Source organism: Neopelma chrysocephalum, unplaced genomic scaffold (assembly GCF_003984885.1).
Source record: "Neopelma chrysocephalum unplaced genomic scaffold, ASM398488v2 Primary Assembly neopelma1_200, whole genome shotgun sequence".
Classification (NCBI taxonomy): Eukaryota; Metazoa; Chordata; class Aves; order Passeriformes; family Pipridae; genus Neopelma; species Neopelma chrysocephalum.
In genome coordinates, this window is record NW_020897862.1 from 2,757,418 (window position 1) to 2,781,319 (window position 23,902).

Genomic DNA, 23,902 nt, shown 5'->3' on the forward strand with positions numbered 1-23,902 from the left:
ATGTACACACTGGGAATAACATCCCAGTATGAATAAAAGCTTGGTGCTCGGCTTGGCAGAATAGAAACAAGCGCTCAGAAGATTCAGATAACAACTGGTGCAAATCCCAGCCTGGGCTGGATAAAACTGAGCTGAGCCAGATGTTTTCAGCCCAGAACAGACTTTCTTCCCATGAGCAGCCTGTTTCCACTTACAGCAAGACAGGGACAATGCAGAGTTTCCCCCTCTGAAGGGCAGGAAGGCACAAAGCTAATTTGTGTTTTCTTCCTGCCCCAGGATTCATGAAGAACACCACACTGAGTCAGATCATTTTTCTAGCAATTATCTCTCTTTGACAGTGGTCTGTAACAGATGTTTGAGGAAATAAAACCAGGTAGACTACAAGGATGCTGTGATCCATCTGATTTATTCCTTTGCTTGTGTATGTATGGTTGTGGGAGGAATCTCTCATGCCTAAAAAGGTATAGCTCTCCTGTATTGGAGGTAAAATCTGAATTCTTGGGAACTGAACTCATGAGGCAAGCGTGTCTAGTAGAGACTAACACAAATAGGATCTCTGCCCTTGACCAGGTGTAATTTCAATGAAACCTGCCAGAACTTAGTGACTTAGGAACCTCTTCCTCTTTGTTTGACTCATTTGCAATGGACCAATAATTGTTCATGCAGATGGACAGTCAAAGGGCCTAAATCCAGGCTAAAACAAGTGGAAAAAGTTATGAAAATTACCTGCTCTGTAACCAGTGCAATTCATTGCTGCTCTTCTGGGCCATACATCGATTTTTGAAGGACACCCACATTTCTTATGTGGTGTTATCAGCTCTTAATTCATAATCAGGACTTGTGTTGTGTGTCTGCATCTCTGTCTGGAGCCAGTGATGTATCTCAGCACCACGTCTTTAATCACAATTCCACTTCTTGGTCCATGTCATGACTCATGATTTCAGTCTTATGCAGAACTGTGGGTGGCAGCTGATAGAACAGCCCAAAAGCATCCCATGGAAAGGAAGTTACACTGCAATTGCATTTCCTCTGTTGGGATTTTTGTTCTCCGTTTTGCAGAACACTGAAGAAGCTGGGAATTACTGGTGGTGTGAAGCCCTGTGAATTGAGGAGAAGGGCAGGGAAGATTCTTACTCAAAAGTGTTGAAATCTTTCAGTGTGTGGTTTGGATTATGACCCAAAACCTGTGCAAACGCTAACAGTTCTTTCAGTTTTCTTTGGACTGAACTTCAGGTGAGCTGAAAACATTGCACAGGTGGTATTTCCAAAGCCAGAGGGAACAATTCAATAGTGCCCTTGCACTGAATGGCTCTACCAGAACTAGTGCTAAATGCAAGACGGTCTGTCAGAGTTTAGTTCTCCTGCATAGGCCCCACAAGCAGAAAAGAAGAGAGAAAAGGCAGTATAAGGAAAGCAATGTGCAACATGGACATAACAGGGCTGTTGTGATGCTCTGATGCAGACCTGAAGTTGCCTCTCTCTGGGAGCAGTGGTTACAAGCGCTTTTCTAACAAAAAAAAGAAACAGTCATGTGGTTCAATGAATAGGTCTTCCCAGGAATGACTGGGAGTGGGATAACATAGGGAAGATGGGAGGGTGTTATTTCTGTAATCACAGCTTGCAGAGCCACCAGACTGACTGACAGGAAGGATTGCAGTCAGAATATAGAGGAGCTGGGGGGAGGCAAGACCAGAATCAACCTGGGGAGGTCAAAGCACCAAGAAGTCAACCCAGGTCAGGGTAGAATTGAGACACTGTGCCCAGGCAAAATCTTTGAGCTTCCCCACACCTCAATTTCCCCAGCTGTGAAATAGAGATGACAGCCCTTCCCTCCTACACAGGGGCATTGTGAGCCTGAGCTCATTAGTGTTTGCCAAGCTGCTCCGAAATCCGCTGACGGAAGTTGCTGCGCAGCATGAGCACAGAGTTGTTGTTTTTTTGGGTTGGGGTTTTTTTTCTTGGAAACACTAAAGAGATGAGCAATTGAAAGAGTAACCAACATAGTTCAGTGCCTCTTTAGAAACGCCTGGTGAAATCCTAGCCAGCAAGGGAAAAGGGCTTGCAAGGGAGATGAGAAGCGTGTTGACGCCAAGTCCAGCGAGAGAGTTCTGGCACAAGGATGGTAAAAGCATCCACCCCTCTCACACTTGCCTGGTGAAGAGGGAAAAGAAACAAAAAAGAAATATAAAAAAAAGGAAAAGAGAGAAGAAAAAAATTAAGGGAAAGGGAAAAAAAAGCAAGCAAGAAAGAGGGAAGGATCAGCAATCCAACGTGGTTGGAATAACTCTGCTCACTGTAGCCTGTCCAACAACAGCCCTGGCGGATCATAAAACAGCCTCTCACATCCATGTGGTTTTTGCTGCTAGGAGACAAGGTACAAAACACACAACCTCACGCCGGGCTCTATAAAACCTTATATTCCCCCTCAGACCCAGAGTTCATCTGAAGAATTTGCATCACCTAATAAGAAACAAGTTTTAAAATAATAAAAAAGAGTAAAACAGAAAAAATTAAAAGCCCCTTTCCTTTCTTTGCCTCCTTTTTGTGATTTTGGTTACCATAAAATTTGAACAGTACCTTCCTGACTCCTTTCCAGGCAGAATTTCCACGCAGAAGCTTTGCTGGCAGGTCTTAACTACTAAGCACATTTGAAGGCTAAAGTCACTTCCTCTCAGTGGTGCCCAGAGTCAGGTATACCCCATTCTCCTGCCTCCATGGTGAGAATTGTTCACAGGCAGCTCCTGAGAAGCACCAGGAGACCTCAGCTGCTGTTGGCACTTGCAGGGTTGTTTTTCTGCAGAGAGAATGAGAAGCCAATCTCTGCTATTACAGACACTGTGATGATTTTTCTCTTTTTTTCCCCATTTTTGTAATGTCTTTATATTCTTTTTAGCTGCACATCAGGATGAAACATACTGTGGCACAGATGTTTAGATTGATGATGTCTCTTTGCAACAAAGACCCTCAAAACTTACCTAAGGAACTCCACTACAAATAATTTCCTTTCCATGTGAATGCCATATTCCAAATTTACTATGCAGCTTTATCTATACATCCTCCCACTAACCCTGCCCAGGGCCTCCCATGAGTGTGTATGAAATGTCCCATCAATTCTGTGACTGGCTGAGAAAACCAAGGTTTGGCAAGCACATGCTGAACTCGCAGCCTGGGTTGTGGCTGCCCTCACTCCCTCGTGCCAGTCCCGATGATGGGCCAGTCCCTGGGGCAGGGAGACCATGGGCAGCTGCTCCAGGCAGTGTGAGCGCAGGGAGGAGTTGCTTGGGAGGAGGCAGATGATTCACGTGGCCTCCATCCAGGCATTACAACCAGCACAGACCATGGGCATGTCTTGCCTGCCCTCACACAGAATCATTTGCGTTGGAAAAGACCTCTAAGATCATCGAGTCAAACCAGTAACACAGCACTGCCAAGTCCACCGCTAAACCATGTCCCCAAGTGCCACATTCACGTCTTTTAAATCCCTCTAGGGATGGTGACTGCATTGCTTCCCTGGGCAGCCTGTTCCAGGGGTTGACAGCCCTTTTGGTGAAGACATTTTTCCTAATATACAACCTAAATCTCCCCTGGTGCAACTTGAGGCTGTTTTCCCTTGTCCTATCACTTGTTCCCTGGGAGCAGAGCCTGATCCCCCCCTGGCTCCCTGCTCCCGTCAGGGAGTTGCAGAGAGTGAGAAGGTCCCCCCTGAGCCTCCTTTTCTCCAGGTTGAGCCCCCCCAGCTCCCTCAGTGGCTCCTGATGCTCCAGCCCCTTCCCCACCTCCATCGCACCTTACCTTCATGGCACCTCCATCACCAGGTGAAGCCAGAGGGTTTCTCTCAGATCTACCAGGCTGCATTTACCGCTTCTTTCTGAGGGAGCCATCGGGAACCTGCTCCCGCAGCTGTTTCACCTCATGGCTAAAAGCGCACACTTAGTTTTTCTTTTCTTTCTCCTTTGCTGTGGATGGTGGGGGGAGTGCAGGGACTTGCTCCCCCATTTCTGCCCTGTCCATAGAGGGTACCCCAGCTGCAGACAAGGTTCTGGCTCCCTCAGCCCTCAGAGCCAAGGTCGTGCGGGCAGGGACAGTCCTGGCTCCCTCAGCTCTGTCCCCCTCATCCCTCAGAGCCATGGCTGTTCTAGTAGGGACAGTCCTGGCTCCCTCAGCTCTGTCCCCTTCAGCCCTCAGAGCCATGGCTGTTCGAGCAGGGATGGTTCTGGCTCCCTCAGCTCTGTCCCCCTCAGCCCTCAGAGCCATGGCTGTTCTAGCAGGGACGGTCTTGGGTCCCTCAGCTCTGTCCCTCTTAGCCCTGACTCCCTAAGCCTAGTCCCCCTCAGCTCTGGCTCCCTCAGCCCTCAGAGCCATGGCTGTTTGAGCAGGGACAGCCTTGGCTCCCTCAGTCCTTGGCTCCCTCAGCCCCAATTCCCTCAGCCCTGTCCCTCTCGGCCTGACCCCCTCAGAGGTCTGTGTGAGCAGGGACCACTCATGGCTGCAGCAGTGGGAAGCTGTGGCAGGGAAAGGATGTTGCCCACCTGGGCGGCTCATGGTGTAGGGGAATATCACACTCCTTTGGAGAGGCCGGCAGAGATGAGCGGAGCCCGCCAAGAGGGCCATGAGGGCAGGAAGGAGCTGCCGGCCTGCTCAGATCATGGAAAGCGTGGGGAAGTGAGTGCCACGTTAACAATGACAGGATAGCTCTTGGATTGCTCTGGGACTGGTCTGGGACTGTCCCCCATGCCAGGACCCAGGATCAGGCTGTGCCAACTGTCTAAAGAAGCAACGCTGACAACCCTGGGCAGCATCCTGACACTGACATGGCCGCCGCCATGGCTGTGAGGTCCTGGGTTCATCCTGGGAGAGGAGCAGCAGAGGTGAGACCCTGGGCACAGTCCCTTTGGCCCATCCACAGGGTGGAACAATGTCCTGCTGATGTGGCAGTGGGACTGAGGGAACAGGATGCCACTACAGCCTGAATGCAATAAGGTCCAGCGGCAGCACAGCAAGGCTGTACAACACCCACACAGTGTGACAGTGACAGGCTGGCTTGGTCTGTGGGATGTAGGATGGTACATCAACACATTGTGGTTGGGAGCAGACTTGCTGTGGATGCCACCAGGATGAACACAATTATCAGGACCCTTCTCAGAAGTCTTGAGGGCAGCATGAAGAGCAGAGCCCGAGGCCCATCCTTGGCTTGTTTCCCTATCTACCCACACTTTATTGCTTTGGCTCACAGAGGGGCTCTGAGTAGGGGACAGGCTGTAACTGTGGGTTCAGATTATATTTTGATTACAGAGGCTGTGAGCAATGTTCATTCCTAGTGGGTGTATCATGGCCATGGCTTCCGGAGCAAGCAGCCGGTAGAACAGCAACAGATCCCTGACAGGGAGGGCCGTATCCGCTGCACTGTACACTCAGGAGGATGCAGCTGTATCCTCCCTGCCAGGTTTGCACTTGCATTTTCCTTCGTCAGAACTCAAGCAAGTGCTGCTCCTCCTCTCCTTGTGGTCCAAATGATAACTGACCTCCTAATGTGCCTCTCCCACACAAAGTGCTCAGGTGGTGGGCAAAAGGGAATTAAACATGTCCACCCTGACATGGCCACCATATCTGCCAAAAGCCTTGGGCTGTCTGCAGTTTAGGAGAGGGATTACTATAACCTGACCTCTGCAACTGGAGTCCACTCTCACAGTCTTTCAACACCCATAGAGACACCATCAAGGACATAGCCTGGAGGCATTTATGTCAAAGAAACCTGATGGACACTACATGTGTCACTGCACTGAGAGGAAAACGTTATCTGAGGGTGGGAGAACTGAAAGAAAACAAGAACCCCAAGGATCCTATGCTCAGAGGATGAGAGGCGAAAGAGGTCAGTTCCTGACAAGCAGCTCAAAACAAACCCATTGTTCTGAGTGAGACTCTGTCGTCCCTCTTTCACCAGGTGTTACCTGAAAAATCCATCTGCCCATTCTCCTTCCCTTCACCATTCCTCTGCCCTAGCAAAATGGGGAAATTTGTGAGACAACTCTAATGGCACCAGCTTCCTGGCTGGTCTCGCCTCGCCTTCCTAGAGGAAAAGCAGCAGATCCGAGCTGATGTCTGGAGGAGGAAGCCTGCCCTGGATTGAACTGGAGGACTCTGTGGGAGAACTGTGCAACCGGCAGCCCCGAGACAGACACTGTTTTTGGCAGAAGCACCACATCCCATGGTAGGGGACTTATATTTCATAACTTGTGTGTGTTTTCCTGGCCTATATATATCTGCTCTGTGGGTTCACCAGCCAGACACTGCCCTGTAGTAATACATACCAGGTTTAGAAACCATAGCAGCCCATAGAAATGCTGCTGTTTTCCTGACCTTCATATTTTTTCTGCTACCTGCTGTCACCTTCTGGAAAGGCTAAAAGGGACAGACAATTTCCTAGAAGAATGAAAAAAACCACCCAGACCTTCCAGGCCTTCCTATGTCAGAAAGGAAGTCCAAATCTTTTCCCTGTCTCAACTCCAATGAAAAAAGTCCCTTCTGGGTTTTCTCACGCATATTCCAGGGCTTATCTTTAACATATTTCAGTTCAGAACAAAGCTCTAGTCCTGGATTTTGCATTCTAACTGCAGCCTAGCAAAATGATGCTAAAACAGAGTTCTCTGTTGTGTCCATCACTGGCCTTGCATCACACCACCACTTCCCAGAGCAGGCTCCATAGGTACACATGGAGTACATAAACCTTTTGCATAGAATAGTTATTTTAAAAATTCTTTGAGACTGTAGCACCAAAGAAAGGACTCTGCAGAGGCCAGTGGTGCATAGAAAATGAAAACATTATGCTCCCCAAAATGCTATCTTGGGGAAGCAACACTGAGGAGAAGGGAACCTCTTGCCACGGTTGTTTTATGGTTGCTTTGGCTCATATCCAGCCTGGAATACCCCAAGCCTTTGGAGAACCTATGGAAATGAAATGCTGAGGAAGTTGTACATCCTCTGGAAGAGCCAATTAAAAACAAAGTGCAGGTTTTATAAACATGGTGTGTGTACACTATTAAAAGACACCCTTTCTGCTGGGTTTTGGCGTTGTGTCTAATGCTGCTGGCCAGAAAGACTGGTTGGGAGCAGGAATTTGGGGATTTCTTAAGAATGACAGTATTGGAAAAATGTTGAAATGTTGACATTTCCCACCAAATGAAAGTCTTGAATTTCTTTTTTTGGTCAGGATCCATCAAACTGTATAATTTCCCTTCTTTTAAAATAATATCCACGTTCAATATGATTGTATGAGCATGAATCTTCCAGTGTTTGAAAGGGATCATGAAAATGTTAACCTTTATTTCTCTGTAGTGCGTATCTGCCCCGTTATTTGTCAGGAGAAAAGCAACCCACTGAGAACTTTTTAAGCTCTGTGATTTTCCTGCTTTTTTCCCTGCAATAGTCTCCCTTCAGGGACACCAGCTTTGAACTGGGGGTAACGACAGGCAAAGTCAAGTCAAGTGTTCTTTAGAGAGGTCAGTTCTGTGAGTGTTTAAATTGGAGCAGGTGCTAAAACCTGAATTTAGAAAGTTCCTGAGTTGAGGCTAAAGGAAGGCAAGCACGAAATCAAGCTTTGCCACTGACCCCAACAGGATTTAGCACAAATCCATTCCTAATTACGACTGTATTAAAATTGTAAGGCAAGCCCTTGTTGTTCTGATCTCCAAGCACTGTTGTATGCCATTCATCCCTCATCGGTGTGGGTGTGCTGGCCCTTCACTGCAGCCTTGCTCATCTGCTTTTTATAAAAGTACTATTTGGAATCGGAAGGGAATGTGTTCCACGCACAAGTATCTTGTCTGCCTCAGAGCACAGCAGTTTCCGAGCGGATGCCCCTCTGGATCCCAGCCCCGTCTTCCAGAGTCAAGCAATAAATTCCATTCCTTCTACACAGTTTAGCAAAGGCCATATGAGTCATCACTGGGTGTAAGGACAATGATAAATGTTCCTTTAAAATGGTTTCTGCTCGACTATTCCTTCTTTAAGAGGCCTTTTGGGGAGATCTAATCAGGTCCCTGGAAAAGAAGTGCTGCCTGGGGCCCTGACAGGCAGCAAGTGCAGGACAGGCCATCAGGCCATTCTGCTGGTGCATCACCAGTTTTAAAGACATCTCCTTTCACTCCTCTTTTCCTTGCCCATGGGTTTTGGCAATAAAAAGGTAGGTCAAGCACCTAAAAGTGGGCCAGGGAGATGTATGTCCCCATCCATCTGTGACACGGCATCCTAGGAGCATGTGAAAGAATGGGATTAACAGCAGTGCTGCAGGAATAAATGAACTGTTTCTTCAGCCCACGGTGCACTTTGGCACCAGCTCTGCCATTAGGAAAAGATCAGTACATGCTTTAAGTGAGTATTAATGTTTTCTTTAACAAAATCAGAAAATGAAATTTAACAGGACAAGTCCTGATGTCAGAGGGAGCATCTCTACAAAGGGAGAACAGTCCAGGGCAGTGCTGCACAAGGGTTCTGCACAGTTGTGAGAAAGAACAGAAGCTGCAAGAAAGTTCTCCCTGCAGGAAAATCCAGCTGAAGATCCATATAGTGAAAGCCATGGGAGGCATAAAAATATTTGCAGTGTTGCTCTTGTGAAACCTAGGAGATGCACTACGCAATTGTGAGCTCCATCCCCTAGCTCCTTATCTAGAAATATTTACATTTCTGAGACACCAAGCATCCCCTGGCACGGCCCCAGCCAGCTCAATCCCCTGCAAGAGATGGCAAAGGAGGTGAGAACTGTGCAGTGCCTGCCTTCACACAGCCAGCCTCTCCTGCCAGTCTCTCTCTGCAAGTCGGACAAGAGAAGGAAGAAAAAAAAACAAACACCCAAACCAAAGCCCCAAGACTATTTTTATTTACGATCATGTTCATGGGCCACTCTTTGTCTAGACAGCTGGTATTAGCATCTGAAGCTGTTCTGGAATCTAAAATACCATTTATTTACAGGGGAAATAAAAGCCCTGGATTAAACAGTTCGTAAAAATAATCTGGGAATTGACATGGGGCCCAAGGAGACCAAAAGTAACAAGATCTAGAGCAGCACCTTTGTTTGTCTTGGCTGTAAGGATGTTTTTTCAGAAAACAAAACTAAACAACTTCCCCCTCCCAGCAGTCCCCCCAAACAATTTGGCTTCAGGAGAGTGTTTCCTTTTGCTTCCTCTCCTCCCACCTTTGTCTGGTTGCTTTAAACATATCCCCATCCACCACCCACAGCAAAGAAGTTTCCAAACAAACTGGTCACCTGACTGAAAAGTGGGACTGGAGAGGGGCAGCTCTTATCCTTCCAAGGATGTCCTTGGAACTGGGAGCTGCTATATTTTCATGCAGAGAGACTCTGAATGTCATAGATGCAGCAAAATGTCGTGTTGACACGGCCATCTGACAATCTACAGCCCCCAAACATGAATGCAGAGCATGGGCCATATTTAGTGAAATTACCAATTACAGTTGGCAGCCTCATTTTAACATACAATCCAAGGAAATCTGCCATTTTAATCCAGTGCAGGCAGTAAAGAAGGAAATAAAAGGTGAATGCTGAATTAGGATCAGGGTTTAAAGCAACACATAGGAAAAATATCACTCTATTCAGCTGCTGGGTTCTTTAAAAATCAGCCTTTCCAGCTGTATAGGACAGCCTGGAAAGAAAGATGCCTGTTGGTAGCACACCTGGAGCATGTGCCTAATTTCTGTGATACAGAGTTCATACACAGCATGGTGCAAACTGCCTGTGTTCCAACATTCAGCTATTAAACATGCTAGGTATGAAATACTCCTCCTTGTGTACTTGGTTTAGAGGCAGATGCTGTCTGCTCTAGTTCAAAGACCAACTAGCACAAAAGACTGTATATTACAAATCAGTGATCAGCTTCCTTTATTTCCTGGATGTTCTCTGCAATCTTTGAAGCATCTGCCATGCTACCAAGAAGGCCACTTTCTGTGGAAAACAGCTGAGTTTTGGCTACTGGTGCAAGCCTCAATTTACTGGACTGTGGTCCTGACCCAAGATGGCCAAACTTGTCATAGTATGAAACCTCTGCTGATGAGATCAGAGTCTGAAAAGACAAATTCCAAAGTGCAAAGAGAAAAGGATGTTTTCCTTTCCGCTGGACAAAACACAACTTTTCTGGCAGGCACAGGCAGGACAGTCTGTCCACTTTGGCAATACCCTGCACGCCTGGACGTACACAAGTGTGTTTTTACATGCAACCCCATTTGATTACACAATCTCTTTCCAAGAGAATTTGGCAAGAAAGGCATCTGAGAGAATTTCGGAACTGAGCGCAGTCTGCAGCAAGCTGCTTCTCTCACACTATTTCCAGCACCATTTGGAGCCGCTGACCACTGGGAAAACAACCAAAGAAAATCACCCTAAGTGTTGTTCAGGGACCCAGCCTGTCATTTTGGAGAGGCAGCAAGATTGCAGGTTCAGCCTCAGTTGCCAACTTGTACCTACAGAGCTTTATCAAACAGCCAAAGAGCTCAGTCCATGACTACACTGCTCAGTCAGCCCCCAGGCTGAATCTCTTCCCCCTCTTTGCCTTCCCATTTATGATTCTGAACCTTTGCCAAATGCATCTGGTAAAAGATTCACGTGTCGAAGGCTTTTCCTGACCAACAGTCTTTTTGCACCCTGGCTCCTTCCAAAGCTGGATCTGCTCTTTCAGTGTTCATACCTTCCTGAAAACACTATTTAACACCCATCTGGGGAGAGAGTATTTAATGCTGGTGCTCAATTCTTCTAAACTCCAGGTTAAACTTACCGGGAAATGCATCACAGCTTGTCTCGGGATTCTTATGCTTGTTTAGGTTGCAAACATTCCACCTGTTTGACCATAATATTATTTTATTTCCATTTGCTGTTGGTAGAGAAAGACACACGCCTTGTGCTTACTGAAAAGTTCTTGTGAGTAGTGCCAGTGCCAGGCAACCTGAAAGAGGAAAACAGGTTTATTCTATTGAAGGCCACGGTTCATTTTGATTCTGAAGTTCAAAACATAGTTAGCAAACACAAACACAAGAAAACACAGCTCTAAAGCATGTGTGCCACAAGTCTCTGCTGTAAATGTTAGGTATCCTCCAGGATCCACGTGCCTGTGGAGCTGCACGTCCACCTCAAGGGTGTCTGAACTCCAGGATGCAGCTTCTCAGGGTGGGTTCCTGTCCAGAAATGTCTCTCACCCCTTTAAACTTCAGGTTTATTTGCATTTTCTGACTATTTTTTTAAATGCAAATAAAAGTGTCAGACTGCATATGAAGAATCACCTTCTTTCCTTCCTAATAAAAACTATCTTATCACACAGCACTCTACTTTGGAATAGGTAGCTGGCATCTGTGAAAACATTAATTGAAAACATTTGTATTTATCCAAGTAGGATGCATCATAAGGACTATGAGTGCTCCTTCTTCTAGGCTTTCCTTTACAAAATCAATTGTAAACTTAAATTTCTGGCATTCTGTAAATGTAATTTTCATTGCTGTAGCTTCCTATTGTGCAGCACAGTTTCAGTCAATTTTTATTTAACAGCATTTCAGAGAGAGCACATGGGAAACATCCACCCAGCTCACTGTTTTAAGGGTTTACTGTGTCAGTGGTGTTATCAAACACCACAGCCAATAACTTCTGAAATCCTGAAATCCGTGCATTGTCCATACCAGGTCAGAATGAAAAATGTCCAAGTGTCAGTGATCAAATTTCCTCACTTGTCTGCTTGATTCACTGTCTTCCCCTGGGTTTCCATATAGCTCATTAAACAAAACAAACCTTTAGAGAAAGAAAACGTTCAACATGATTAACTAGCTTTGCTGGTAATGTGTGCAACCCACCCAGGTGTCTAGACAGCTTGAAAAATACAGATCATATTTAGGAGTAACAGCTGTTACTTCTCAAGTCTCTCTGTTGGACCTCAGATTAAGTGGGAACAGACCTTATCAATATTAGGTGGTCCTTTTCCAAAGAAAACATTCAGCCTGTTGCAGGAAATTAGGTTACTGGTTCAGTAGATGGCATTTTACCTGCAGCCTACGAGAACGTTCTGCACTCCCAAAGGTCCTGTTTTGGGAAAAGTGAGAGAACAAAGAGTTCAGACCCATTTCCATTGTGGGAAACCCTCAGTATTTTTTCATAAAAGGAAAAAAAAATATCAACACCTGTGTCCTATGAGACTCCAGCTTAGGCAGGTGTTTCTTGCCTGCCCATGTACCCTTTATAATGATCAGTTGGAGAGCCTGTTTGCTTATGCAGGTTTTAGACAGTAAAATTTTGTTAGGCGCTCCTAAATAATAGTTAATGGCTTAACAAGAGGTTGTGAGAGGGAACAATGACAGACTCTGGTAAGAACAGGCATTTATGGGGCTCCCCAGGACAAACAAGGTGCTATGGAGAAGGGTATCCAGAAGTAGCACCTATTTCTTGGCCTTTGTCGTACCCAACACCATTGCAGACCCTGGGCCATAAGCTGTTGACTGCAGAACAGTCATACATGGTGCTCAAGGCAAATGCAATGTGTGCCCAAAAAGCATGGGCACAGGCCCTCTGATGACTAAAACATGGAAGTCTGAGCAAAGTGAAAAATTGCAGGTTAAACCCCTTTTAACGAGGACTCTGCCCTAAGATGTATAGATGTGGTTTTGCAGGACTACAAGTGGTCAGAAGCACAGGAAGCCATGGATGTGTGCTTCTAAACATGATGGCACAGGGGACTGCTCCCAGCTGAGAAATTTTACACAAAAAATTTGTATTTTACACAAATATAACGCGTATTTTAAACAAATAACATGTATTTTACATAAACAACTTGAAACGGCTGGGAAAACACACAGAAATTCTCAAGGTATCTCTGTTGAGCAGGTACATCTTCTGATTGAGTTAAATTTGTCACAGTTCCGGAAAAACACAAAGGTCTTTGCCCCACTTCACTGTATTTGAGAATTTATCGCCCATCTTATGGAGGGAAAAAGATTTACAACTCAGCTCTAAGTTACAGCCAGTCAAGGAGGCTGCCCAGGCCCTGAACTGTGGGTGTTCAGGGTAAGGCTGTTCAGCAAGGCCTAAATTCAGGCCCTGAGTGCTTTTATAAGAGACTGTAAATCACCTTAACTTTTATACACTGTGGCAACATGTGAGCAGAGGAATGTGGCTGGTCTGTGCTAGTCCCAGCAAAGGTCCCAGACAAGGCCAGCAGATTGCACAGCAGACACCGAGCCTTGCAGTAAAACACTCAGACTTGTATCTGCCCTGTGTGAACGTGAGCAGGGCAAAAGGGTGGGAAACCAGCACAGAGGTGCCACAGGAACAAGATTCCCAAGGGCAGCTCGAGCACCCGATGGGAAGAGCATTGCTCAGCAGTAAGCAAACTGTAACACACAGGGCAGACAAAACATCTGGCAGCTGCTTCAAATAGTTTTCTGTCTGAAGGGCAGACAAGCCTGCAATAGTTTCGAATCAAAACATGTGCAAAGGCAGGATCAGTGCTCCAGTGTGTTTTGTGCAAGCACTGAATGAGTTTTGTTCCCCCTCAGCACTGTTTTGTAAGCCAAGAAAGGTTGTGCTTTGGGTTAGGTTTTTAATTTTAATAAACTTATGCTAAATAAATCACTATGTATTTCCTTCTCCAGTCAAACACAACTTAGTCTTTGGCATAAGATCAACAGCATTAGCTCTGCATAGGAAGCACGTGGAGAGAAGAGGGGCAGCGTGCTAGGAAATGTTTTTCATAATTGTCTTACCTTATGCAGGAGAGAAGGTGTGACTGCCAAGATAAGTTCTTAAAAGCGTGACGCACATCCTTTTGAGTTCACACATCTCAGGCACAGGGAAAGGGAAAACTGCCTTGGTTCTGGCAAAGGACTTGACAGGTACAGACTGGCAGCTGGGCTCCAACAGGGAACTTGGCTGAGCTCAGAAATAATTTCTCAGTTCTGCAGATAAAGGAGAGAATTGGCAACTGTCCTCCCCCCGTCTCCAAGTTTTTCTGTCCTGACATTGTCATAGCTTTGGTGAAGATCCCCAGTAAGAATATTGGCTGGCACAGATGTGGGCAGGAGTGTAACCTGCACCCAGTACAGGCTTCCCCTTGTGAAAGGAGCGATGACAACACTGCTGAAGCAGCACGACCTGCTTCCTTATCGACTCCTCCACTGAACACTTCCCCTCTTAGCACACTTTTCTAGACTCAAATTACTGTCACCAAAGCCTTGACTTCCAGGAAGAAACAAAAGCTACTCCCCTGCTTGTCTAGAACACCAGGGTTCTCTGCAGAATCATCACAGCACTGCTATAGCACAGGCAAGGCAAGAGCAGGCAAACTGTCAAGGCCAGAAGCCTCCTATAAAATGTAGGAATGGTTCCATGTGCGTAAACGTGATGACTCAGCAGCAGCAGGAGGACGAGATGCTGGCCAGTGGAACAGGGCTGGTTTTCAAGGCAGTCCTGATACAAGCAGGGCTTGCAGTTTTTACTGCTACTCAAAAAGGCAGAGATCTTCCTGCCACAGTGCCAGTGCTTGGACACAGGCACTAATAGCAGGGGAGCAGAGAGCCACTGATTTATTAGGACTTGCTAATCTGTGATATCATTTGTTGATTCCATCAGGTCCAATCCCCATCCCATGACTTCCTCCACTGTTGCCATGGCACTGTACATAAACACTGCAGACTCCCAGCCCTGAGCAGGTCATTTGTTTCAAATATTCCATGCAGCTGGAACACAAGCCTGTTTGGGTGTCTGGAGCTGAGCATGAACTAATTTCTCAGTTTTCTGCACCCGCCCCACCTTCTGCACCCTCCCGGCCTGTTGCTGTCCCAGAACCCCTCCAGCCACATTCCCAGTGACACACAGGCAGCCTTCCACTGCAAGGTAAAGGAGAAGCCGGCCTTGGTCAGAAACAGGCAAAAAATAAGTGTTTCACTGAAGTCCTCCACTACCTGCAGCAACCAGAAGTGGCAATTACTGAATACACTGGATATTTAGGCTTTGGATCTACAAACAGTTGCCTTAATCATGTGGTTGTCCCACATGCAAGACATCCCAAATAAAAAAAAAAAAATCTTGCCCTGACTGGAGACAAGAGGAAAGAAACTACCTGCCTTTTTTTAAGCTTTCCTCCTACAGTACCATTATTTGGCAGCTCATAAGCTTTAGCTGAACCTCACAAGTTGAGGTGTGTGTGTGTGAACTGATTAATTGGTTTGGTTTCCACACAGAAGTTGGTAGCTGCAGGGAAGACAGAAAAGTGTGTGAACAGGAGGGGGACCTTTCATCATCATTGAGAAAGCTACCATGTCATCACACTTTCAGTCACTTTGACGTGGCTTAACCTCGCTGCTGACACAATTTGAGAGCACCTCTGTATTGCACAGGTTGGAGGTGGAAGAGACTGAAGGCACAACCAGCAAGCAAACAGGTTGTATTCCACAAACAAAATAATCCATCTCTCCTCACGGCCCAGGAGTGAAGTCTCTTATGCAAACAGATCCCAAAATACATGAAAACAGAGCAACTTATAGCAGTGGGTAGGCAGTGACTGAAAACCAATACCAAGTAACATGAGCTAAAGCAAGTTCATGACCTGAGGAAGTTTCCCAGAACACACTGAAATCAATCAGCCATTTTTCAAGCACACAGGAATGACTCCCAACACTCAGCTTAACCTTCCACAGCACCTTCTGTAATTAACTGTGCTGTTCTTCTGGCCAGGGATCCCTCTAGCCCTCATCATTTTATTTTGTTTTCTTCTATCCACCACCTCCCTGAGAAAAATGACAATCAGCATAAAGTAAGAAGTCAGGGATTTGCTTATGAACTTCTTTTCTGAAAGAAGAAAAGTCATTTGCTGTAATGCAGGAGTAAAACTCTATTGAATCTATTTTATGTTGAATAGAAAAAGGAGTATGGTGCAATAAATCAGCTGTAAAACAAGTTAAATCAGAAAACCAAGGCTGCTGCCTCATCACAGACTTTAATAAACTCCATCTTTTAGGCAATAGTGGCAACTGCCCAAAAATCTCAGGTTACCACAGCTTACCATCCTGTACCAATGCACCTTGCCCTCCATCTGTACACACCTTTTAGATGCCAGCTTTAAATTGTTATTCTTCCAAGCAGAGATAAGGCCACAACAGACCTTGCTTTGCCTGCCTGGGCAGGATTCCTGGGAATAAGCTCACTGTTCATGTAGAAACCAAGCATAAAGAAATCTGATCATTTCATGCGAATAAAAACCATCACCAAGTAATATTTAATAAAGTTTATTAGGTTACTGAGTATTATCTACAGTCATAAAATAGTCAGAATTTAAAACTGTACAAAGTAATGTCCTGGTGAAGTGAGAAGAGAGGGAAACGTGGGAGCACAAAGAGCATTAGAAGTAGGGAGAACACAGCTACTTCCCTGGAGTTCTGGAAGACACTGGTTCAAGTTGAAGGCAACCAAGTAGGGCTCCACACACACTGAATTTTCTTGTGTCCCACCCTGCAGCAGAAACTAGTACAAACCCCTACATTGAAAAAACAAAATCATATAATATTAGAATAAAAAAGGGGCACATCACACCCCACCCAGTCTTGGCACCAATTCTGTGCTTTAAAAAATATACTATGCAAGTAGTTTATTTTAAAAAAGGTACCCTACAGCAGCTGTTTAAAACATGTTCTTATACATACACCACAAATATATATATTAACATTTTCAACAACTAAACTCATTTGTACCTACACAGAACTGAAGGAATAACTCAAGAGCAAAAAAACCAACCACACAAACATTTTTTCAAGACAAAGAAATGTGCAAAATAACCCCAGAAAGGCAGCATAGTAACCTGTGGAGAGGTCAAGAGAGCAGCTCCTGCTAGTAAAGGAGTGTCATCCTCTTTACTCGGCTACTGAGGTGAGAATCTATTTGGGATGTGCTGATTTTGCCTGAATTGCTTGTCCTGTTTATTGCAGTTCTCTCCTGCCCCCCAGCTCTGGAGAGGTTTAGTTTCTTCTTGCTGTGCCTGAAGATCACCCCACCGGCCTCTGTCAAGGTCTCACAAGTGACATTCTGCAGCAATCACCTCCTGGATTTCTCATCTGCTGATGGTACTTCTGCAGCCCACACCAGTACCACCTTCTCTGGGACAACTTCCCACCCCCAAGCAAGAAACAGGGAGAACTATTCCTGCTGCATAGCTAAGTGGAGATTATGCCAATGGTCTATGACAGAAGGAAGCCTGGTTTGGATGAATATAAGCAGCTTGTCCAAGAAGAAAATTCCCTGGCAGAGCCATTAGAGAAACACATCAGTTTGTTCCTCTAAAGCCTCACCATGGAACAGGTTAGAAAACAGACCCAAGGTGACAGGGCCTGTAGCTGAGCAACAGCTCTCAGCTCATAAAGCCGGTCTCCATCTTCTGCACCCTGTTGCAGAAGTTTGTCCCTTCCCTGTCCCCACATCAGCAAGGATCCCCTGATCCCAGACTAAAACCTGCAGTTTTAAGCTGGGAAGAAGGCAGGTGAAGACACCTGACTGCTCAATCAACTGAGTCAAACCCTCTAAGAAGAGGCAGAGCAGAAAACGGAGCAGGAGAAAGCAATGGTGATAAACAAGAACATGGGATTAGTGATCTGTGAAACAGCACTAGAACATGGTGAGAAGTCCCAGCAGAGATACAGACATCAGCAACACAACCTCCTTCTCCAAATTAACAAGTGTCCTGGTGGAAGGGTTTTAGTTTTGGTGTTTCAGGGCTTGGGGTTGTACTTTTTTTTTTCATTTTTTTGTTTTTAAAAACTCAGCAATTAATTCCTCTTGGTATTCCGGACTCTTTCCAACTCTGCTGGACATCCTGTGCCTTTCCATTCTTAGGACCCAGTCTTAACCTTTCCTAATGCCTTCCCTTTCCCCAAATTATGTTCTTCCCTTTAGGTGGTACAGACAAATCATTCACTCCTAGGCCCTTGTGCCCAAAGGACAAAGCACAGCTTTTCTCAGGAGAAGCAGGGAAGCACAGAGCTTCTCTAAGTGTCCCTTCTGTAAGTGTGCTGGGGAAGTGACTTCCAGAGAACAAAACACTCAGTTGTGAAACAAGGATTACTTGGGATCTTGCCAATAAGGGCACATGGAGGCTTAAGCAGTGGCAGGAATACTTTGGCCAAGGAGTCCCAACAGTAGCGATGACACGAGGGTGGAGAGCCCATTGCTCAGTGGGTCAGCTCCGACGTGTTGCCTTGGTTCCAGCTCTCTGTCCTCGGACACGAAGGTCATTGGTAGAGCAGGTAACTCTTGAGGGAGGCTGGCAGGGGCAGTGTGGGGATCTCAGTCAGTCTCTCCTTGCCCAGAGCCAGCCTCACAGCTCGCCGACACAAGTCCATCAAAGGCAGTGGTTCAGCTGGCGAAAGAGAAGTCGAGACATTAACACCTCAACCCACGTTCATTTTGCTAGTTCTAAAAATCCCCCAGAAGAGTCTGAGCAAGAAAGGTGAATGCCTGGCATGTCTGCAGGACCTAAACCCTTCAGCATTCACATACCAGCATCTTCAACTCAAATACAACAGCAGAGCACGATGTTTGTGTACGTTATTTAAGCCATACAGGTGTGAACAAAAAAATACCAGAATCCTCAAATGGAAGTTACCCCTCTGCAATACCATTCAAGACAGAACACATCTTCTAGCTTGTGCCTCTTACTGCAGTATCCAAAAACTTTTGTAAGAGTCACTGAAGGAAAAGACTGCAGCAGTCTGAGAGCATCACATGGTCTGGGCACCCAGAAAGCGCCACGATTTGTCTCATATATAGGATAACAGCTGTCAACCCCCTTCATTTATATTACATAGTTCCCATGAAAAACAAAGCCATCTGTCAAAGCTTCATGTCACCACTTGTGTTGTGACATTTTCCACTGGAGGATTCCCTCCTGTGTCACAAACCTGGGAAGGATAAAAGCCTTTGGCTATCTTTTTTTGCATCCTGTACTTAAAACACCGAACAAGATAATACTAGTTTTTCAGGAATGGCATACGGGGCCCTTTGCTGTTGAGGACTCATTCACAACTTAGAGGGGACTAAGGTCAAAGCCAGAGTTAACAAACACATCACAGCTGCACAGAGGAGAAGATACACATTAGTTACTCACAGCTCCTGCTGCTGAGTCTGTCAAAGCTCACCTTTACACAACACACTGCTCAAGCCTAAGGGGTTTCTCCTCCCCCCAAGAGAAAACACAAAAGACATCCCAAAGCAGAGAACTGCATGTCCTTCTTAACAGCCTGGGGGCTCTGCCTGCACCCTTAGGAAGCTTCCTTTACAGATCTCTTGGGCTGAACACAGACCTAAAAGCATCCACAGGCATGAAATGAGTTTGGCTGCGAAGCTGCAGTTTTCAGGAGCTTTGACAGATACCAACAGCTCCATCTTCTACTACTACATGCAAAATTAATCTCTCTGTTCATACAGCTTTTGGAACAGGTGAGAGACAGAGAAAGCTTACTTTCTCTGAGCATGATCGTGTTACTGCATTTTTTTTTTACCAGAATTCATTCCATCAATAAGGTGGTTACAAGTACCTTCCTTCCAGGTTCAAAGGTAACACTGAAAATCTCAAACAGAAAGGTGTTGTCAGTAGCCTCTGATCAGGTCACTCCTGATTCTACTTTGGAAAAAATTAACAGCCACACTGCTCCATGCAGAAAACACTTCCAATGAGAAGGGGGAAAAGTAACTTTTATCCAACTTTTGGGAAAAAGTTTGTGAGAGGGAGAGTTTGTTAGCTGTGGAGAGACTTGGTAACAAAGTCAGGAAACACAGGCTTAAACTGGTCTGTCTCCTCCTCATGTTCACAGTCAGAGCTGAACCAATGCTCTATTTCCCCTCTTTTCCTTCCCTGCTGTGGATCACCAGCTATTACCTCCTTCCAAGGGAAGCTGCAGTGAAATGTGGGTTTTTTTTCCTAGCAGATCCATGTTAGTCATTCCTGAGGAATCATGCCTCTATATGCACACCTCTCCTGCACTGGCAGCTGGGTGGGGAGCACACGGATGTGTCAGGGCAGTGCTCTTGCTTCCCAAGCCCCACACTTACCACACGTGTTCTGTGTCACAGGGAAGGCCTGGCTGCAAGCCCTGCTCCTGTCTGCTCATGGCCCAGTTCAGGATCCATGCTGCCTCTTCCACAGGGGCAGGTCCCTGCAGTCAGGCTGCACCTCTCTGCTCTGGCTGTGACACTGCCAAGGAGGCCTATTCCTGGCAGCACTCCTTTGGCACTTCCCAATGTAGCTTATTCTTAAACCACTGGGGTACAAACACACTGCATTCAAAGCCTGTCCCAATTCCGCCCGCTCTGTGTGGAGATAGCTGGGACAGAGGCATTGTCTAGCCAGCATCCCAGGGGACAAGGGGCCTGACCTTCAAAGCCTATAGACATTAACATAACAAATACAATGCAGTTTAACGGCCTTAAAAGGAGAGGATCTTCCACAGAGATTAAGAACAAGAACTTTATCCTCGTCTAGTTTGCGCTGATAACCCAGTCTGACAGGAGACCAAAAGAGAAAGCACACACATATCCGACCTCCTTCCATTCACAGGCACTACAATCACTGGACAGTGTTGCTATTGAATGCTCAGAAGTGGTTAGAGCCAGACACCTTCTTTCTATCTGTGCCAAAATAGCATCCCGTCATTCCTGGCCCTGTGCCCACAATTCACTCCTATGCCGAGAGCACATTACAACCAAATCCAATCCTGGAGGTGGCCATTTCCTTGCTAAGTGCAGCTCTGCTCCAACAATTCCACAGACTTGCTGGCTTTGAGGGGAGCTGCAGGTTTTGCCTTTGACCCTTCAGCAAAACCTGGTTCCTGGAGCTGCTGCCATTCTGTAAACTGTGGGGGCAGAAGGGTCTGGGCTTCTTTCTTTGGGTAAGAAAATGCTCCGCCAAGAGCTCTCTATTTGGTCTTGCTGAGATGAAATGTACTTCTCAAAGCACTTGTGGATGTCGCTGCTATCCCTTTGCAGGGCTTTCCTGGTTATTCTGACAGCTCTGTTTTTCTGGTGCCTGGTGGCAGCTCTGTTGTACATCAGGCCAGGAGTGCCAGGGTTTGCCACTGCTGGCCCAGCATTAGGAGACCTCTTAAGCACAAATAAAGAAGCCCAATATGCTACAGCCTTTGGGCAGACACTGTTCTGGAATGTAGGGGAAAAACTATTCTTCATACCAATTCTGCCAAATTTATTTCACTAACAACATAAATCCAGATTTTAATCCACTTCCTTCACCTCTCTCCTCCACCCTACCCAGAGGACTGAGTCACAGTCTGGCCCCACGGGAACTTCTGACTATGAGAGATAACAGACTTTAGCACATTTGGACAGCCAAATTTATTACTAAGCTTAGCTAGAGATTGATGTGCCTGTTAGTAAAAGGCCTGGCATGCAAGCTGGGCTGATTACAATATCCAGCCCCTTGCTACAAACGAGCACACCCTGCTCTGAAAGCAGCAGAGAAGTGAGCTACTTTTTTGAAAGATGAGACATTCCCATTTTCTTAGCTAGGGACAGATTTTCCCATTCTTGCCTGCAAGGGATTTTAAAAGTCCCTCCATTACCCATTTAAGGAAGGGGACTGTCTCGGACCATTTTCTGTGAAGAGACACCAGGATTAGATTGCAAATAGTGCAACTGTCAGAAGAATGTTTGCTGATGCTTTGGTAGAAATATAGAAAGGTTTGCCATCTCTAGTCAGACAACTGGCACCACCTTCCCCCACCACACTCTCCCACCCAAACCCTGCGGTGCCTGGGTACGTGTGTACAGCCAAACTTTTTGTGGGAGCCATTAAGGATTCAGAGCTATATGCAGCAACGCTCCTGCTGACAGGAGCTGAAGGATGAAGCCCCTCCCCAGGCTGTCCCAGTAAGCCTGCACTGAAGCAGCAGCAAATCTGTGCAGCCAGAACAAACACAGGAGTTATACTCACGGTCGAGTCCATTCAAGTAGCACATCCGTATCTCACAGTGTCCCCACACCGCGCTCACCACCGGGTAGAGCTTCTTCCCTTTGAGTCCTCGGAATGCAACCCCCATGTACTGCCCGTCGACAATGAAGCTCAGTGTCCCATCATCCATGTCCAGGACCACCAGGAAGGAGTCGGGCACAATGAAAGTCTCATCTGGTTCCAGGAAGGCGGGGTAGGTTTTGCTGGGCTGGTTCTTGCCGTCGTGGTAGAGTCTGTTGCGGCCGAGGTCCCAGCCCCACGACTCGTGGTTGTTCCCCACCAGGGTCGTGTACCCCACCGAGTGCAGGGGGGCGTCTGCCGTGGCCACCCCGACCACGGCGTGGGTGCCCCGCTGCCGCATGGCCCACGTGATCTGCCACACGTGCAGCCCCCGGGTGTACCCCACCTTGCCCCTGATGGCGTCTGTGCTCTGGGCCACCGGATGCCGGTGAAATATGAGTTTGTCGTCCTCCTTCACAAACACGTTCAGCGAGCGGTCGTCGTTGTTCCACGAGTGCAACAACTGCACTTCGTAGGACACGGGAGGCATGTCCAGCAGCAAGTCCAGCCGTGTGGGTTTGCTGTAGTCGAGTCCTTGGAGCTCCTGTTTCAGTGGCCTGTACACAGGGTCCCTCATATCCACAGTCTTTATCCCACCTGTGACCTTCTGACCCATGGTGTGTCCTGGTTTCGCCTCCTTACAGGCTCATCGGTTCACCTGGCAGCTTCTGCTGTCATTCAGCCCCGCAGGAAAGGTTGCTAGGAGACTTTGTCAAGATGTGCACCACTCAGGATTGCCTAACGGATGGAAAGAAAAACAAGAGACAAGTTAAACATTAGCACACACAGCCTTGTGTGCCACATTTACAGAGCACAGTATTCATCTGTTTATCCCAACAACTTGTCCTGCCTTTCCACCAGCAAGGAAGGGTTCCACGGACAGCCTGGCAAACCACACAGCAGCCACTGATACAGGTCTGAGGAGATAACTCTCTTCAACCCCACTGAAGCTTTGCTGAGTACCTTGGAGGCCTGACTGCAAGTCCAACACAGCAGACAAAACCTGCAGGGTCCGTCCCTGGGGGACACTCATTCCAGCAGCTACTGGCACTCTTGGCCCCACTGAGTTACTGTAGCCAGGGAGCAGATAAACCTGCTGGATGGTTTGTCTCAAATGAGCAGCTTCGGTTGGGGCAGCTTCTCTTCTCCAAGAGGAAAAAAAATCCCCTGCTTCAGACGCAGAGTCCAGGGGGAGGAGCAAGATTCTTCTCACAGTTTAGCAGTTTTCCTTCCAGATTTCAGAGAAACCTCTAAAACGTTTAAGCCAGCTTGGCTAGAGGTACTAGCTCACTTTGTGTACCTCTCCTCCAGCACTGCATCCACTGAACTGTCTCTGCTCTCACTCAGCAACACAAACAACCCTCTGTAAGACAGCTGCCAAACTGGGGGCAGCTATTAGGAGAATTAGAAGTGGGAGGGGAGCAAACGAGCTTTCTAAGAAAAAAAGTGTTATTTTAACATTTCCTGAAGTGAGGCAATCATGCAGCACTCCTGCCAGCTACAGTCACAACACTTACTCACAACCAAGAACCTCATCTGGCATAGAAAACAGAGCATGAATCAGATCTGGTTTAAAAATAAGATTACTGGACATCAGCAGCAGGGCTTCAACTACAAGGTGACAGGGAAGGCTCATGTATATTCAATTCAGCAGCTTCCCTACAGGTTTTTACCACTAGTCCAAGGTATGCCATTGGAACAGTGAGCTAAATCTCATAATTCCTAAGTAACAAGAGACAAGACTTTTCCTTCCCTTCCCTCCTTTTTGTCAAGGATGGGAGAGAAAAAGGCCTGAGGTTCTTTAAAAGTCACACCCCAATGCACAGGCTGAAGCACAGCTATTTCAAACTGTTCAA

At 46.6% G+C, this 23,902-nt stretch overlaps 1 protein-coding gene and 1 long non-coding RNA gene across 3 annotated transcripts; both read right to left on the reverse strand.

Annotated features, from left to right (window-relative positions):
* Positions 1 to 10,103: 10,103 nt before the first annotated feature.
* Positions 10,104 to 14,257, reverse strand: LOC113977065. 2 transcript variants are annotated; one of them, XR_003537255.1, is made up of 3 exons: positions 13,744 to 14,257; positions 11,943 to 12,067; positions 10,104 to 10,946 (listed from the first exon to the last, which is right to left on the reverse strand). It is a non-coding gene; the product is annotated as an uncharacterized LOC113977065 (long non-coding RNA). The 2 variants fall into 2 exon arrangements; XR_003537256.1 differs by lacking the exon at positions 10,104 to 10,946 and adding an exon at positions 11,699 to 11,779.
* Positions 14,258 to 16,247: 1,990 nt separating this feature from the next.
* SPSB1 (splA/ryanodine receptor domain and SOCS box containing 1) lies at positions 16,248 to 23,651 on the reverse strand. Its single transcript, XM_027702858.1, has 2 exons — positions 21,969 to 23,651; positions 16,248 to 18,383 (listed from the first exon to the last, which is right to left on the reverse strand). Exons 1-2 carry the CDS (start codon positions 22,660 to 22,662, stop codon positions 18,256 to 18,258), a joined length of 822 nt encoding a protein of 273 aa, XP_027558659.1. The 5' UTR covers positions 22,663 to 23,651; the 3' UTR covers positions 16,248 to 18,255.
* Between the last annotated feature and the right edge of the window lie 251 nt (positions 23,652 to 23,902).